Below are 19225 nucleotides of genomic sequence, written 5' to 3'. Positions count from 1 at the left end.
TATTTGAAAAGCAGTGTATCCAATCATATGTAAGGGCTGTTGGAATGGTTGGGAAAATCTTTCCTCCCCATGGGCATGCATTCCTATGGAGGAGGTCAGGTGGGGGGAACGAACCTTTACGGAGCTCCTGATGTGGGGGAGCTGTGTTGAGTCTCTAGGAGGATGGCCTTCCCTGTACCCTGTTGTGTAGGTCCTTCTGGCATTCACTACTATAGCTGAAAAGGGCCTTAACAGGTGACTGGATAATGTGCTGGGATTTCCCCTTTTTCCTCAAACATTTGCAAGTCTTCCTGAGTGCTCGCTGAGCAGTTGCTGTTCGGAGCCCAAGTGCTGTTGGTCTTTAGGATTTATGTCGACATCACACTGCGGAGACGAGACCGTATTCGCCGGGCAGTGTCCGCAGAGCGTCAGGAGTCCTTAGGCTTCTGCTTTGTACAGAACCAGTGCCTTCCCTGGGTCTTTTCCCTGAAGGCACACTGTTTCTCTGAAGCAGGGCTGTCCCGTCACGTTAACAGTTTGATATTAACAGACTCGTGGCACAGTGACTTACGCAGTGACATCCCGGGCTGGCGAGTCTGACCTGACCGCGAAATCACCGCGAAGGAGCCGCCTCGGCCGGCCACCCCGCCGCCCCGCGCCTTCTGCGCAGACGCGAGCGAAGCCCCGCCCCTGCCCCGCCCCCTCCCCGGGCTCGCCACGCCCTCCGCGCTCCCGCCCCGCCCCTGAAGGGCACTTCTTGCAGCCAGTCGGCACCCGCGCGCTGGGCGGGGGCGCGCTGAGATTGGCGGAGGCTGTCGGCCGAGGGCGGGCCCCCTGACTGACACGGGTTCTGTCCAGTCACCGGGGGCCGTGAGCCACCGCCCCCTCCGTGGCGCGGGCCGCCCTGCTGTCCGCTCGGGGCTGGGGCGCGGGGAATGTCCCGGGTCGAGCTCGCAGAGACGCGCTCAGCTCCGCCCGGCTCGGCTGCTGTCTGCACGGCCTGAGGCCCGCCGCTTTCCGAAATGGCCGAGCAGTCGGACCAGACCGTCAAGTACTACACCCTGGAAGAGATCCAGAAGCACAACCACAGCAAGAGCACCTGGTTGATCCTGCACCACAAGGTGTACGATTTGACCAAGTTTTTGGAGGAGGTGAGTCGGAGAAACGCGAGCTGTCTGTCGTCCACAGCGCCGTGGGGCTGACGTGCGCGCAGGGTGGGATGTGCTTCCCGGTGCGTGCGCCCCCGGCTCTGCCCCCGAGCGCCTTCCTGGTGTGTGCGTAGGTGCGCCTCCAGCCCTCGGAGCGCCCCTGCACCCAGCTCTGCCCGAGACGGTCCTGGGTGTGTGTGTGTGTGTGTACGTGCGCCGCCGGCCCCGGGGCGCCCCTGCACTCACACCGGCCTGTGCACGCGCCCAGCTTTGCGCGCTGTGCTGCACGCTCGGGAGCGGGGGCTACTAGGCGAGCCCGGAGCAGCCCGCGACGGGCCCGCACCTCCAGGCGTGCAGGACGGCGGCGCCGGGCACTTGGTGGGAAGCACAGCCGCGTCTGGCGCCGCGGAAGGATTTTGAAAGATCCCGTCCGGAATTTGCATAGGGGGCTCCCTGGAAGCCCGGGATAGGCCCGCTTCCGTTACTGCGGGGGGAGACCACCCTCTGAATGGGGGGTCCACCTGAGAGAACCCTGAGTTCGGAGGTCGGGGTGTGGTCCACAGGCCCGCCCCCAACCTGGACGCGCGCCCTGTCTGGAAGGAGCGCCGTGATTGTTAACAGCATCCAGTGAGGACTTCACAGCGCCGACTCTGGAGGCCAGAAATCAGCCCCGCCGCGGGTGAAGCTCTGAGGAAGGCGGAATATAGGCCCTGAGGCTGCGGGGGGCGCTGGACCTTACCTTTGGGAGTTGTGAAATCACTTTGCTTCACTTAAAGGAACACATTCCTTGATAAGATTCTTTGCATTAGGATATAATTTTTGCAGCACATCCTAAGGGGCTTTTCTTCGCTACCTCTGGATTTGTTTTATCACTGAGTGTGAGTGAGAAATCTGAATGTAGCACTTACCCACCTCCCAGACAAATAAGAATGTTTAGAGATGGGAATTTTTTTACATAGTTGAAGGAGAAATGAAAATAGAGGCCTGTCTTAGCTGAATAAAAATGTACATCAAGGGACTTTTGTAGAGAATTTATTGATTGATTTTTTTAACTCTTTTTTTAAAAGTTGAAGCTGATGTTAAATAAGATATTTTACTCCTAAGTTGTCATTTGGTGGTGTGCCAGAAGATAAAATAGTGTTCTGATTTAGGAATGGTTTATAGTAAGGAGGCACACCTGATCTGTCCCTTCTGAGCCACCGGCATTAGAGAGGGTGGAGTTAGCAACCCTGCCTGGTAATATCAGGGCTAGTTGATGCCAAAGATCTACTTTCAACCAGTTCCTTCTCCCTCTCTCTCCGTATGTGTAATTCTAGAACTTTAAGACTCAGTGTGTGCTTTCTTTGTTTCTATCTGTAAAAAAGAACAGCATTTACGAAAAAAATAAAAGGATATTTTTGTGAACTATTTTTTCTTTTTCCTTTCTTTGTGGGTTTTGTTTTGTACATTGTGTTTTACAGGCTGCTTGCCTGGCCTTTTCCCCACCAGATGTCACCACTCACTCCCCAATTGTGACAGCCAGAATGTCTCCAGATATTGCCAAGTGGCCAAAAATCACTCCTAGTAGAGAATCACTGTCCTAAAAATGTATTTTGCATAACTTTTAAGGGTAAATTTCTCAGAAGGAGAAAATAAAGAGAAGATTGCTAAATTTTAAACCACTCTTCATTCTTATGAGGCAGGAAAGAGGGAATTGCACAGAATTTTTGTGAGTGAAATTGTAAGAGATGTGAACAAGCTGTTGGATAAATTAGCTGACAACCAATTCCTTTATTGTATTGTTTTCAGTATTCTGTATGGAAGTAGCTTCAGGAGAATCTGTTAGATAATCGGTGAAATGAGTTTGTCACTAATGTTTGATAGTGTAGTGAGATAACTAAAACTATAGTGAAATAAGTAAAAAGTTTATAGTAGTTCTGTTTCCTTTTCTAATTGGTACTTGGTGAGATGCTCCCTGTGGTAGCCTCCTGTGATTTGAGTTTGGGGCACAGAAGGCTGTGTATTCAGCCTTCTAGGAGTTATGCCCTTTCTTTTGATCCTTACTTTGATCAGTAAGTTCCGTATCTTATGTACTCCATTGGGTATGTCTCCCTCAGTAGACTACAACCCAAGAGGAAGACACATGATTTCTGTTCCCAAAACCTTCCATTGGAAGAAGCAGAAATAGGACAGGAGAGAGTGCAGTGCTTGGGTCTGCTGCATCTAACTCAGTTGGGAGCAGACTCTGGAGGGCAGTGTGAGGCCTCAGGCCTCCGCTCTGTAAAGAGCACCTGAAGTCCCCAGTGGCGGGATGGAAAGGACAACCCAGGTGCACAGAGTGGGATCTTGATTAAGGTAGAAGAGCAAGGTGACTGACATTTTGAAGTTGGACCCACTGGCAGGATGCTGGGCATTTCCAGGGTGATACCCCCTCCTAGGATCCCTGCCTATGGCTTCCTGCATCTTAAACACACATCCCATCAGCTTCTGCAGGACACTCTGCCAGGTGTCATTCTTCTGGATCCCTCTTATTTGCATTACTTTGGCCAATGCTGTTTATCTCATACCTTCTTTAGAGACAGAGAAAGGAGTCCAAGAGATCTGTATCTTCCTTCCTGCCTTGCCCCTTTCTTCCATCATTTTAAAAACTGCAGGATTTTGGGGATCCCTGGGTGGCTCAGCGGTTTAGCGCCTGCCTTTGGCCCAGGGCACGATCCTGGAGTCCCAGGATCCAGGATCGAGTCCCACGTCAGACTCCTGGCATGGAGCCTGCTTCTCCCTCCTCCTGTGTCTCTGCCTCTCTCTCTCTCTCTGTCTATCATAAATAAATAAATAAATCTTTAAAAAAAAACTGCAGGATTTCATGAAGCCTTTGTATGTTAACTAAAGAATGTTCTGCTTTCCCTAATTTACCTAAGTTTGAAAGATTTTTCTTTTTTCTTTTGGAATGGAAGGCTTCCCTCTTCTAAAGTGAACTTTGAATCATTATGGGCTCTCCTACTACATTATGGGTTTCTTTCTACTATGAATTTACCCGTTCGTATGGACAACAAGACTGTTCATGGCTGAGTATTTTCTCCTATAAGAATATCATACATTTATATGCATGTTCGTATTGATGTTGAGAAAATATCCTGTGATGGAAGAGGGTATTTGTCTACTACCTACACTCTATGCCTCAGATACCTTGTTTGAAGATAAAATGAGAGGATGTTAATAGTGTTTACTTGACAGGATTGTTACAAAAATTAAAGTTTTTATACCACATAACACACTACCAGACATATGGACTGTGCATGGGTAAATATAAACTTCTGTTTTCTAATTTGGGGCAGGGTAGGCTGGTGGCTTGTTTTCTGTAGTATCCTATGTAGCTGAGTGTTAATAGGAGATTTTAGGTAAAGGTGTAAATCAGGCAAGTGATGTTGAAATGAGAAAGGATTATAAAAATTATTTCCTTCCAGTCAAGAGACAGGTGAAGTTTCTAAGTTGTGCAACAAGCTCTATCTCTTGAAATAATGGCCTTAGAAAACTGGTTTGTTGTTCAAGAGGAAGGTAGACACCTGAGAGGGCAGGCTGGCTCATTATTAATGGTGGGCTAAGTACTGCAGGTGTTTAGTTACTATCTAATGTTGACATGCAGCATTATGAGCTTTGTTGCCTGTGAATTTTGGATGAGGTTTTTGTTTTTCAGTCCTGAGTTCTAGTTTTTTAATTTATATTTGTGAAGTTGGGTTTTGTCTTAGGTGATTATTAGCAGGGCTAATGATTATAGAACTTTGAAGAACAGTTATTTGAAAGGAGAACGTAGGCATTTGGGCCTGGGAGAAAAAAACGGTTTTCTTTTCTCTCTCTGTGATTTGAGCAGAAGTGTGTATTCAGTTTTTAAGAGCTGTGGGAGGTGAGAAGAACACATCTTAGATTGATGAAGTTATATTAACCTGCTTTCAATTCTGGTCAATAGATGTTTAATTTATGAAATTGGTATCTTCCTTAAAAAATGTGGTAGAAGAGAATGCTTTTGTGTCAGGTTGCTCCCTCCTTTGCAGGAAGAAAATGAGAACTTGTTTTTTGTAGAACATTTTATGGTCATCCTGGGATTCTGATGCTGTGTATCTGTATTGTGGATATTCTTTAATAGCGTTCTACTTTACAAACGCTAGTTAACGCTACTTTACAAACGCTAGTAGTTTTGATAGAGGAACTTACTTTTTCTTATTTTCCTTGAACATGGCTGCCTGCTTTGCAGAAAACAGTGGTTTTCTGCAGAAAACAGTGGTTCCAATTCTGGGAGACTCAGTTCCCCTGGACTCAGGAAGAGTGTGTGGGTGCTTGAAACTCATGCTCTTAATTCTGAAAGAGGACAGTATATCTTTACCCTGATATAGGGTGACATATTTAGGGTAAAATCATAAATGCCTTTGAGTTTTTTCAAGGAAGTTTGATAATACTCTGAATCTGATACTCCTAAAGAGATGTGGTTGCAAATATGTCTTTGATTAATATAAAATGGGAATGTTACTATTTCATTTATATAGTTTGGTAAATAAAACTTAGAAAATATGAAATCCATATGAGGAAAATGTAAAGGGGTCCTTGGCAACAAGTGGCAGAGCCACAAGGCTACTTGGGGAATGTGAGCCCGTGGGCAAAGGCCTCTTTTATATTCCTGCAATTTTTTTTCCCTTGGTAACTTCTTGCTACTTTTGAGAAGAGGTTTCAGGAGTGCTTGTGAGCTACTTTGTTTTGAACAGTAAAAACTTAACAAAAAACAACACTTGAGATAAACTTTTGCTTTTAGTTTAAGATGGATGGAAATTCCAAAGAAAGTGAGAATAGATTATACAGGGCAGCATGGCTAAATCGAGGAGTAAATAATGCTCGTTTCTACTGAATGCAGCTGTCATTCCCAAACCCCTCCAGATCCATAGAACACAAGTAGTGGGTACCTATTATTTTTTAAGATTTTATTTATTTATTTGAGAGAGAGCACGCACATGCACATGTGTGCACAAGCTGTGAGAGAAACAGAGGGAGAGGGATAAGCAGATTCTGCTGAGCACAGAGTCCAGTGAGGGGTGGTGGTGGTGGTTTCCATCCCATGACCCTGAGATCCTGACCTGAGTGGAAATCAAAAGTTGAATGCTTTACAGAATGAGCCACCCAGGTGCCCTGCAATGAGTACCTTTTAATATAATGGAGTTTAAGCAACCCAGGTCCCCCACTAGACGTTTGAGGAGAAGTGTTGGAGGGGAGTTAAGAAAACTAGGTCTCATTTTAGACCTATTTTGAGATGACTCAGGGAAATTTTCTAAATCTTTTTCTTCATTCTTAAGTGGGGAATATTCTGTCTCCTGTATCAAGTTTGTGAACATTAGAATATTGTGAAAACACTTGGAAAAGTGTATACAAATTTTGATTAAGATGAAGCTTTCTTATATATTAAAATATTGTGTGGAAGGTTTCATATTTATTTAGTAGGAACACATACCAATTACAATGTTAAAAGCAAAAAAGTTTCAAAATGCAAATATTCCCTTGAAATACAATTTTTGAGGAATATGTGCTGTGCATGATGAGTATCATCTTTTTCTGACACTTTTAATAATATAACTTTATAGTTTTGGGGGACAAGAATACATGAGAAAAAAGGGAAAAATCAAAACTGACCAGAGTTCCACTGCCTGAAGTGACCACCATGAATGTCTTGATGCACATTCTCCCCTGATAGCTTTATGCACATGGATTTGTTTTACATAAATGAGAAAATACTCTGCATGCTGTTTTATAATCTGTGCTTATTACCCTATATGTGGAGGGCACCAGTCTGTTTCCGGTAAATCATGGTTATTGAGGCTTAACATCTTCCTTGTTATGTAGATGTGTCATCATAAACGTAACCAAATCCTCTCTCATTGTTCAGTTTGCCACCTGTGATTGTCTCCTTAGGTAAATCTTTGTAAGTGTGACTGCTAGGTGAAAAGTTACATGCCTTTCACTCCCAAAGTGTCCAAGGTGATTATACTACTGGTGGCCACAACCAGGGCTTACACGGAGGTGGACTTGACTTTCCCCAGGGTTTTGTTTTAATAATTGAGAAACTTAGTTGATTTCTCTTTTCCTGAATTATTTGGGCGTGTATTTTTCTCAGGGGCAATGTACGGAAACTTTTTTTTTCTCCTGTAGCATATACATTTTCTTAAAAATGCACCTGTACCGTAACACCTTGTTTATTGTAAAATTACCAGCGCTAGCCAGTTTGGAGCACTCAGGAAAGTGGCCTGAGATAGCAGAATAATAAGGATGTAAATCTCAGTGGCTCACTACCCTTCTGTGCTGCTTTTCCTTGTTACCCTTCAACTTGGTTTTCTTGGGAACACCTGTTGCGTGTGCATATTTACTAACTGACTGCTGGTGTCTTAGACTAAGTCCTATGTGGGGACCAGGAAACTGAATTGAAGATGTGGAACTCAGTTCACTCTGGGTGAGTAGAATTTGGTCTGAGCAGCCTGTTGGTAAGTGATCTGTGGTTAGTGGGAGCTGACATCTCGTGGATGACAGTGTAAGTCATGTTCTTGCATGCACAGACTTGTTTCTCTACTCAGATTCCTGAGGTCACCACGTCCAGAAGGATTGCACTGACCCAGCATTGCTGCTGGGAAGGAGCAGGATGCTGAGTGAATGTGAGAGAAGGAGGTGGCATGAACGGCCCAGGCTCAGTCAAGGGTCTTTTGTACTGGCTTTCTAAGGGTGGCAGGCTGTTGCTCTTTGGCAGTGAAAACTAGAGTGTGTTATTTTCCACCTGTTTCTTGCAGTGCGTGCTCTTGCTTATCATGGGCAGGATGTTCCCTGAGTTTTGCACAGCTGTGTTAAAAATTAGCCAGGACCCAAAATATACCCAGCTTGCTTTCTCCTCTTTCCATCTTCAGAAAGTGTTAACTAAATGTCACGTGCACTTCCTCCCTCAGGAGAGATCCCCAGTAGGCTAATGGTAAAAGTAATAACAGGGGACTCTCCTTGTACATTGATTGGCATGGAGTATGTGCTAGATAGTATGCTGAATGCTTTTTGTGCACAAAGCCCTCCTTCACATTTGTACTTTTAATCTTCAGAATGATCCTCCCAGGTTGGTGGTGGTATTCTCCTTCTTAAAGGTAAGAGACATGTGGCTGGGGAAGTCAGTGACTTGTTCCAGTCCACGGCCATTAAGGACAAAACCAGGATTTAAGTCTAGGTTGCAGGACTCTGCAGCCCATCTTACTCAGCTAACTCCATAAGGAGGGCAAGAGACCTGAGATAACTAGGAGAGCTTTAGAAGACAGGAGCCATCCATTTAGTACCTAGTTACTATTACTTACTTTGGGATTTCCATCCCATGTCTGGAGATCATTGCAGGAACCAGAGATAAAGCAAAGGGAAGTTGGGAATGGTAATTTTTGAACAATAAGATAACTCTTGGGAGGTCAAGGGGCAAAAATGTGCCCCTCCCCCCACCTATTGTCATTTTACTATGTTGCTTTTTAGAAGGTGAAGGTACTAGCTGGTTAGTTTCTCACAGGAGGTTTCTATAAGTAGAGGGTCTTGGTGGAGGCTTCAAGGACTCATTTTCTAACACAAGTAGCACCTGGATGGTCTTAAGAATCAGTGTCTTTTTGTTTAAGGAAGAGGTTGTTTATATATATGTTAGGCATGCCTGAAGAGTTAAATGTTGTTTTGGAAAGGCTTCTTAAGTGTCCTGGGAGGACTTGTTCTGAATGGAAATCTGATGAGGTTACTGCTCTGATAAAATCCCTGCATGGGTTCAGCTAATCCCTGCCTGCCCCTTTGCGGGTCCTTATCCTGGGGACTGTAGGCAATCCCCTGCCCTACCTTGTCTACCCGTGTCACCATTCCACTTAATGTTGCGGGCTCGGGATTCTTGGTGTTGGCCCTCCCCGCCACCCCCCCCCCCCATAAGGTCTCTCCCTTCTTGATCCTTCCCTTCTGTTGTCGTACTATCGTTGCTTACAGTTATCGGCCAGACTCTTCCTTGTCCTGTGTTCCTCAGAGCACATCCTCACCCAGTCTTCAGGATTTCACTGGTTCCACCAAATTGTGGTTGCTTTGGGTTTTCAGTTTGGGGAGTGTATGTTATTGTATTAGAGAATGTAACTTCTCGAAGAAAACCGAAACTGAAAAACTTTGTCTTGTGGAAACAGATTGCCATTTCTCTGCTTAATTCTTTTCAAGGCTTTCTGTTGCATTGATAATAAAAATCCCATCTCTGTGTCCTGGTTTAATAAGATCTGCCTGATCTGGCCCCTACCTCAGCTAGTAATACTATATCCCCCTGCCCTCCACCCCTCGCTCAGGCCCTCTCTGTTTCTCAGACAAGTCAGGCTTGTTTCTGCCATAAACCTTTGTACTTGTTCCCCCTCTGTGTGATGTATATTCCCTTGATCACTGTGCTCGTGAGGTCACATGTCAGTATGTTTTCCCAGGACTGGGAATCTTCAGTCCCATCATACTGATTTGCTTCTCTGTTAATACTTCACTCTGTTCCTTGTTTTCTGGCTTGCAGCCGTCCCCACCAGACAGCCGGGCCCCTGTCCGTCTTACTCACTGCTCCATATCCTGGCATATAGTGCTCGTGGGTGGAGGAGGAGAGCTTCTGATGGAGGGACACAGATACATCCTCTGTTCTCTCTCTCTCTCTCTCTCTCTTTTTCTCTTTCCACACCAGTGATACCTACTGGTTTTGTCATGACATGATCCTTTCTTGGTTCATAGATGTTTGCTTGGATTCTGTCCCAGAGATTTAACAACGTAGAAACTGGTGAGACATTACTGGGACAGCTCAGATGATGGCATAGCCCCAGAGTGTGGAATGCGTAAGAGTGATACCAACAGGGCTCCTGGGAAGTAAGGAGAAGAACATGGAGAGTCAGAGGCTGAGGTTTCCTGTATAATCTGCCCACAGCCCCTTCTTCAGCTCCCTGCTGCTCCTCTGCATAAACAAGCTTCTCCTCTCACCCCACTGGGTGGTTCTCCTGGTGTTCAAGCATGCTCTATTGCTGCTGTCCTAAAACACACTCACACACAGCCTCTCTTTACTTCCCCTTCCTGGGGCTCCTTGTTTTCTGCTCCCTGGACAGTAAAACCCTCTGAGAAGGTTTTTGAGCCTGTTGTCTTCAATTTGTCTTCACTGTTCTCTTAAAACAATTTACCAACACTGTTCCTGCTGAGGTCTCCAGTGATGCTGCTGGTCTGTTCACAGCTCTCCTCTGCCTGACTTACCTGCACTCCGTGACCAGACGTTCCCCTCTCAGAGATGCTGTTTGCATGTTGCTGCCAGTGCTCTTCTCTCCTGGTTTTCCTCTTGCCTCCCTGGTCTGCTCTCTGTCTCCCTTCTGACCTCAGGATGGGAGTGCCCTCCAGGCCAGCATTTTGCCCTTTCCATTGGCCATCTCATTTAGTGTCATGACTTTAAATGTGCTGGCAGCTTCTGAAGTGTTATCTCCAGGGCAAAAAGACTTTTTCCCTAGCCTTGGGCTTATTGTGTGCACAGTCTGCTTCATGTCTCTGCTCCAATGTCTGCTAGGCCCCTTACACCTAACATATTAAAAAATGAACTGACCTTCCCTTGTAAATCTGGCCCCATTGTGACACTTCGGTTGATGAAAGTTCTGTCCATTGGCTCAGGTCAAGAACCTTGAGGTCCTATCTGACCCTTCTCTTACCTCACACCACACATGAATCCAGTAAGACATTTTGTGTTCTCTATTTTTATAATATAGTCAGATTCTGACTAATTTTTCCGACTTCTCCCTGCTGTCTCTCTAGTCTGAGCACCATTGGTCCATGCTTAGTGTCCCTTGCCTGGGACAGCATACTCTCACTATCATAGAGTGACCTTTTAAAGTGTAAGTCAGAAAATAAATAAACAAACAAAGTAAAATGTAAGTCAGCAGTGCCTGGGTGTCTCAGATGATTGAGTATCTGCCTTTGGCTCAGGTCATGATTCTGGGGTCCTGGGATCAAGTCCTACATCAGGCTCCCCGCTCAGCAGGGAAGCCTGCTTTTCTGTCTCTCCCTGCCTCTCCCTCACCTCATGCACTCTCTCTCAAATAAATAAAAATCTTTAAAATAAAATATAAGTCAGAACACGTCACTTTCTTGTACAAATCTTTTCATGACTAATTACAACACCTGATTTAAAACTTAGGCTATGGCTATAACAATCAAGAAAAGTTGGTCCTGGTAGAGAGACATATACATAGATTGCTGGAACAGAGCAGAAAACTAAGAGATAGACCCATGCAAATACTTCTGACTGGTTTTAGACACAAGCAATTTGATGGAGGAAGGACAGACTTTTCAACAAATGGATCAGGATCAATTGGACATCAGTAGTTGAAAAATCCTGACCTAAACTTCACACTTGATGAAAAAAAACTAAATATAGATCATAGATGTAAATATAAAATGTAAAGGATTTTAAAGAGACTTGGGCAGAGTTCTTAGGCATGGTAGTGCAAATGTGGTCTCCCTGAGAAGAAATGGATAAATTGGGCTTCATAAAAACGAAAAATATTTGTTCTTTAAAAGAATGAAATGACAAGCCACTGACTGGCAGATAATTTTTTCTAATCTCATATCTAATCAAAGACTTCTATCTAGAATATATAAAGAATTGTCTGAATTCAATAATAATAAAACAACCCAAATAGAAAATAGGCAAAAGACTTGAATAGGCATTTCTTCCAGAAAGATATGTGAATAGCAAATAAACATGGAAAGATGCCTGGTGTCACCACTACAAACCTCCTAGAAGAGCTGTGATGGGGTGCCTGGGTGGGTCAGTCGGTTAAGCATCTAGCTCTTGATTTAGGCTCAGGTCATGATCACAGGGTCTTGGGATCAGCCATGTTGGCCCAAGTGGGGCTCTGTGTTGAACAAGGAGCAGAGATTCTTTCCTTCTCCCTCTGCCACTCCTTCTGCTTGTGTATGGGTGTGCTCTCGTGCACTTGTGCACACTCTCTCTCTGAATTAAATCTTAAAAAAAAAAAAAAGACTGTGATAAAAAAAATGCTGGTAACCCAAACGTTGGTAAGGATGTGGAAATACTGACTCCAGCATGCATTGCTGGTGAGAATGCAGAATGGTACAGACACTCTGGAAATCATCCTACTTTTAAAAAGTTACACATGCACATAGCATATGCGCCAGAAATCGTACTCCTAGCCATTTATCCTAGAGAAATGAAAACTGTGTCCATGTGAAAGCCTATACACAAGTCCCAGCAATTGGAACAATGATGGTGCATAGAGAGGACTCGGTTTTTGTTGACTGAATAATTAAGAGTTTATAATTGTGAACTATTAGAAAATTGATAACTGTTGGTTAGTAGCTTTATGTGTAATATCCCCAAAACTGGAAATAACTCAGGTGTTCATCAGTGGTTAGGCTGGTACGTGCATAGAGTAGAATATGACTCCTCACTGCAAAGGGAACAAAGCAACCCGAATGGATCTCAAGGGCATTATGCTAAGTGAAAAAAGATAATCTCAAAAGATTGCATACAGTGTGATTCCATTTATGGGACATTCTCAAAATGGCGAGATTACAGAGTGAGCACCAGATAAGAGGTCATGAGGGTGACTAAACGGGCAGTGGGAGAGCCCTTTGTGATGATAGAACCATTCTGCATTATGTGAAATACATGTGGGAGAGTGCTACAGGCCAGGACACACCAGCACACCAGACAGACACGTGAGTGCCCGCAGCAGCTCCCTGAGAAAGTCTGGTGAACTGTGTTATGCCAAGGTAGCCATGGTTTTGATAATGTTCTGTGCTTCTGTAAAATGTCATCCATTGAGGTAGTCTGGGTGATAGGTTCATAGAACCTCTCTGTACTATTTTTACAACTTCTTGTGAGTTTTTTCAAGATAGTTAAAACAAAATGCCTTCAGCAGCTCTCTCTTTCATGGTTAAAGCCAGTGTTTGATGGTTATAAGGTCGCATGTTGCTCGGAGCCAGATTCCATCTCTGATAGTTCACTCTGCTGCCGCCTTTCTGTCATGTCTCGCTTCAGGCATACTGATGCTCTGTTCTTCTGTGAACATGCCAGGACCTCCCCCACCTTAAGTACTTTGCAATGGAATATTCCCCCAAATACCTGCAGTGCTCACCTGTTTACCTTCTCAGTAAAGCTTGTCCTGACCCCTGCTCCTCATTTAAAAGTGGAAGTTCCCCCAACGCCGGGCACCCCAACAGCATTGCCCTAACCCAATTATACATATTGCTTGCCCGTCTCCCTCCATGGATGCACGAGCATATGTTTTTCAAGTATGCAGGTGTACATACTTCCTGTTTTATTCCCTGGTATTTCCTAGCAACCAGAACAATGCTGGTACATAGAAAGGACTCAACAAGTATTTATTGGATGAATGATTAAAAGTTTTTAAGTGTAGAATATTAGAAAATTGATGCAGGATGTCTATTGGACTAAAGTGAATGATTTCCTGGTAGCTTATTTTATTTGCCTTGCCCCCAGATACAGGTTTGAGCCAAATTTATTGTTCTTAACAGTAGATATAAAAGGAAAAATAGGCCTAAGATTTGAGGAAGAAAGTGAGAAAAGACAGTGCAGTATCAGCCCTTCTTTCCTTACCCCTTTGTTAAGTTAACGTAGACTGTCCTATCATCTCGTCATTTGGCTATTCTAACCCATGGTGGATCGCAGACTGTAGATGGAGTAACAGTGCCTCATAGATCACAGCCTGCCCGCCACTGACTGGGACCTCGAGTTTGGTGGCTTTGCTCAACGTTGGGTTGAGATGAGCCATGAGGCAAATGGTATGCTCTTCCAACTCCTCTCCTGGCCTCAGCGTCCCCTGCTCTTTTCCCCTAGAAGCAGGCATGTCTCTGTCCCTTTCCTCTACCCAAGGTCCTTTCTGCAGAATCAGAGACTTATGTTCCTTTTGGAGATAGAGGAATAGTTCTGTCAGTAGATAACACACTTGCTTTATTGTACCTACTGAGAGAAGTTTAGAAATGGTAGAATTAAAAGTATTCTGACTACATCAAAACTATCTTTGATATATGGCACATTTTCAGCCAAACATTTACTATCTCAACTCTAAAAATAACCAAGAAGAATTTTGCTTCTCTCTTTTCAAGGAAAGACAATCTTAACAGCATTCTGTGGAATAATCTCCAATTCACAGCTGCATCACTTATCTGTTCTCATCCCCGTGACCCTTAGGAATACTCCCTTGTAGGCAACGTTTGTTGTCCTGGCAATCATAGTTTCTGTTAACTCTCATCATTTGTTTCTGTAGCTTAGTACAATCAAGCCGAATAAATCTGAGATTTAATCCACAGAAATCTCTTGAAGATGAAGGGCAGGATAGAAAGAAGTGGGAGATCTTTTGCATTTGGTGCTGGACTTGGCCTTCAGCAGTTCATGGGCACGGGGTAATGTTCAGGTTCTGGACAAAGTTCTCTGTGGAAACATCAAATGGGGGTGTTGGAGAAAGAGAGTGAGATCGACATTACTAGAATACGTGTCACATGCCAGGTGTTCTGCTCTTTGTACTGTTTGCTCTCCTGGGGAGAAATTTGTGATGTGGAAATGGAAGCTTAGAAACATCTAGAACCTTTCTGGGTCACTTCACTAAGATTGGAAGAGCTTGTTCAGCCTACACAGTATTGCCTGAACACAGATGCTGTGACAGCTGGGGTACAAATTACAACTTCTAGAATACTAACCATGACACAGGGACTGAGGAGTGTAAGTAGGTAGATGGTAGAGCTCACTGAGGCGGTCAGGGCGGTATCATGAAGGTTTAGAGGCTTGTGGTGACTGATGAGGGGTCTAATTTCACATTTTGGTAAGTGATATGGGGAAGGGTTAATTATAAAGCCAGTGGGAGGTGACATGTCCTTAATTCTCCTTTCTAATTGCCTCCCCTAATCCAGTAATGAAAACAAGTGAAAGAATGTTCCAGCAATTCATCTTTATACATGAGAAATCAGGTGATTTATACTACCTGTGCAGTTTGTTCAGGATGCCCTTGTGTTTCTGCCTCTCGTATTTCCTTTGCATAGAACCTCACTCCCTTGTTAACCCTGGGGAGCAGCTGTTGAACCTTACACACTATCGTTCAAGCATCTCTCCTGAGTCCCATTCCCTGGCCCCTCCCTCGCTGGCCTCCAGCACCTGGGTTATCCTGTCACCTTCTGTGCCATAGCTCCTATACCTGGCACTTACAGTGCTTAGCTCTTATATGTCTACTGGCCTGTTTGCTCACTAGCCTAGTTCCCTGAGGATGGGGGCTGATACTTACCCATCTTGGAAACAATAGAGCTTGGCATGTCACTTAGCAGATGTGTGGTGGATGGGTCTTAAGCTAGCGGGGAAAATGCTACATAGGCTTATAGATAAGCCTTACCTCTCCTCCCATGATTTTCAAGGGAAACAAGGAGAAGTAATTCAGATGATGCTGGTGAGCCTCTGGCCCCAGAGCTTTGCTGATTCAGTGAGAGGGTGCACGTAAAGCCCTAGGCAGTGTAGAAAAAGTGTCTAGAATTATGGAAAACATTTGGTTGAGCTATCTTATTTTTTCTAAATCTTGTATAAATTGTTTATGGTCCAAATGCCTTTGAATTGTTTTCGTTTTTGGCTTATCTATTGCAGATAATCTCTTTAAATAAATTTTTTTGCTTAGTCATTGTTTATGGACAGTATGTTTATTTGATCTTTTTTTTGGGCGGTGTTAAGTATTGGGATTGAAAAATCCTATTTAAAACTTTAGAACTGGTAGACTTTGGGTCCACATAACATTAAAATGGACTTTAATTTTGGGATTTTTTTTGTTGTTATACTTTGTTTTGCTTGTTTAACCAAACCCTTGAACGGAATGACTTTGACCTGACATGTTGTGATTCTGTAGTGTAATTCTTCATACCCTTCTGAGGTTTTCATAGGGATTAACCTCACAGAATTGTGAGGTGTGTGTGTGTGTGTGCGCGTGCATGTGTCTGTTTCCTTAGAATCTTGCTTAGTTGATAAGACCCAAGAAGTCAGAGCAAATGACAAAAGCTCTTGGGACCTAGAAAAAGTGAGAGAGATTTCCCCCTAAATCCTCAAATTTATGGAGAAAATTTATTTTTAGGGCATTTTATCTAAAGTCACTGATCAGAGACAAAAACATGGTCAGTTAATTTGCATATTCAGAAAAGGGAGGCTAAACTATGAGTTGGACACCAGGCTTCTGGTCTTGCCTCCTCCATGGACTGTCAGTGTGATGTTGGGCTTAATTTCTCTGGGTTCCAGTTTCTCCATCTGTGAACTTGAGGATGTTGAGTCTCTGAAGGTTCTTTCAGACCCTGACATCCTGGGATTTTTAACCTTCAGCCTACTTTTTTGAGTCAAAATCTTTAGCTCAGTTTTATGCTTTTGATGCCAAGCTCACAAATGAGGTGGAGGACAGCAGGACATTCAGGAAGCTGAGAGTGGTTTATTAAGGCTGGAGCCTGTGATGGATTGAGGGAAAGTAGAAGGGCTCGAAAAGCTCTAGTCTGAGGGAGCAAGGTAAGATGACATGCCCCAGCCCAATCAGTGAGGCAGGAGCTGGGGGCACATTCCTTCTTCTAATTTTGGATAATCCCATTTACATTAGGGAAGGTAATCTGCTCCACTGAATCCACTGATATGAGTGCTCATCTCATCTAGAAACACCCTCTCAGACACCCCCAGAAATACTGTTCCCTCTGGGCATCCCTGGACCCAGTCGGGCTGGAACATAAAATGAGCCATCAGACAGCATTATGTATTTTGCTTTATTCAAACTTTTCTCTTTACTAACCCTAAGCATTCATGTACATTTCAGCCAGGAAGCCTTCCTTGGTACTCATACTCTTATTGAGCCTCTTTATCTGCTGTTTATCCAATTTTTTTTTTTTTTAAGATTTTATTCATGAGAGACAGAGAGAGAGAGGCAGAGACACAGGCAGAGGGAGAAGCAGGCTCCATGCAGGGAGCCCGATGTGGGACTCAATCCCAGGTCTCCAGGATCACGCCCTGGGCTGAAGGCGGCGCTAAACCGCTGAGCCACCCGGGCTGCCCTGTTTATCCAAATTCTAACTCTCCTGAAGGGGCTAGATTATCTTTTAATATAGTCTGTACCTTTCTAGACTCCTCAGTTCAGTCAACAGTATTTTTAATCTTTTAATATTGTTCTAGTTCTTTTTATGTATGTGAAGACCATTGTCCTAATATGGTTTTAAGTTTCTTGGCACTGGGGGAATAATGTTTATTCACATCTTTTAAATGCTTTAGGACTTTAGTGCCTGATGCATGGTATTGACAAAATGATGGATGCAATGATTAGAATTAACCTCAGAACTCCAAATAACTGTGCTTAAATAAGAAGTTTTTTTGTTATAAAGAAACACGCTTTGTAGTCTAGGCCTAGTGTGCTGGCTGTGTTCCATCAAGCCCTCAGGGCACTATACTTCTAGTTTACTTCTGGGCCATCCCTAGGGTATGGTCCTCATCTTCATGTTCAAAGGCAGCATCTCTATTCCAGAAAGCAGGATGAAGAGAAAGGGCAAAGGGGCACACTATTCTAAAGAGAAGACTTCTAGAAGGTTCTTCAAACACTTCCACTTCTATTCCATTAGCCAGAATTTAATCACATGGCATACCCAGCTGAAGGAGAAGCTGGAAAAATCTCTGTTCTAGGTAGCCATTTGTAGCTAAAAGTTTAAGTGTTGTGGATGGAGCAAAGAGAGTATGATGAGCCATGAGCAGCCTTTGCTGCCACTGACCTGCTTGTGCAGCTGAAGGCACCCCCTGTGCTGTGTAGATATTGAGGCTTTCTTTGTTGAAATATTCAGGAGGCATTTGATTTGCGTGCAGAAATTCACCACTATAGATATTTGAGTGGGATACATGAAACAGTCAATATTTGAGGATGAACATTGTAGCAGCAATATAGAAGATGAGTAAGAATAGGAGAGGAGTTGGGGAGAAGAGGACTAGTTTGGTGGCTGGAGCCATGAACTCCCACGAGCTCTCTCTGGTCTTACTTTCAAGAATGCAAGGCTTTCCTGTCATGTTGAACAACACCTAACATTTGACTTTGAAATTTTACAATTTGTTTTTTCAGAGTCACTAAAATGTAGGAATTCTAGGAGTTAAGGTCAAAGACTAAGCAAAAATGTTACTTTCTATCAAGCCAAAGACAGTCTCCTATATGAAATTACTTCCTTTAAAGGGGAATATAACTAGCACAAATTATTCTAAAAGTGTAATTTGTTCCCATCTATATTTTCTGAGTGGAGGAGCCAAGGAACTGTAAAAACAATCGCAGAAACAAACTGTAGGGATGCAGAGTGGATCTGAACTCCACTAATTTCACAAGTGCGAGGAATACAATACCTTTTTAAAAAGTCTCTCTGGCTACAACTTTCGGTAGATGGTCCTCTACCTGGTGAAGATGAGTTCAAATGCGAACAAACGTTCTGATGAACTTTCCAAGACTGGTGGAGATGTATTTTCACTCAGTAATTAGTTTTGGAATTAATAGTATTTACAGGCTGCATATTTGAATTGATTTTACATTTTCTTTCTCATTAAGATTATTGCCTTCCTGGGGAGGTGGGTGGGAGCATGGGTTAAATAAGTGATTGGGACTAAGGAGGGCAGTTGTGATGAGCCCTGGTACTGTGCTGGAGTGTTGAATACTGTATTGTATTCCTGAAACTAGTATTACACTGTATACTAACTAATTGGAATTTAAGTAAAAACAAAAAATTTCACAAATCACATTATGGCAGAGTAAGGCTATAACGGATCTCTAGCTTAATGTTGTAACAAAAGGATGACTAACAATTAGTCATTTGAAAATATTAAGCTATTTCTAAAAATGTTTCTATTGCATGTGATAAAAGTGGAAATTCAAATTTTAAAAAAGTACTCTTAAGGAAAAAGAAATTCCTTTAAAATAAAAAAAGATTATTACCTTCCTAATAAGAATTTATTACTTATTGAAAACATCTGTATCAGGAGAGGCATCTAAGTTTATCTTTTTTATTTTTCCAGTTTTTGTAGATGCTTTTTTTTCTATATT

At 43.5% G+C, this 19225-nt stretch overlaps 1 protein-coding gene across 4 annotated transcripts in view; it reads left to right on the top strand.

Moving 5' to 3' along the window:
• The first annotated feature begins 796 nt into the window (after nucleotides 1–796).
• CYB5A (cytochrome b5 type A) overlaps nucleotides 797–19225 on the top strand; it is a 37294-nt gene continuing 18865 nt past the window's right edge. The window contains exon 1 of one of the 4 annotated variants that reach the window (XM_025997749.2): nucleotides 797–1130. In XM_025997749.2, the coding sequence (XP_025853534.1) occupies nucleotides 1002–1130 (129 nt within the window). In that variant the 5' untranslated portion in view covers nucleotides 797–1001. Of the gene's footprint in view, nucleotides 1131–8027; nucleotides 8261–19225 lie in introns of those variants that run through there. The other 3 variants (XR_012001587.1, XR_012001586.1, XM_072758117.1) reach the window with 3 other exon arrangements.

The sequence above is a fragment of the Vulpes vulpes genome, chromosome 5, assembly GCF_048418805.1.
Source record: "Vulpes vulpes isolate BD-2025 chromosome 5, VulVul3, whole genome shotgun sequence".
NCBI lineage: Eukaryota > Metazoa > Chordata > Mammalia > Carnivora > Canidae > Vulpes > Vulpes vulpes.
This window is presented reverse-complemented; position numbering and strand designations above follow the sequence as displayed.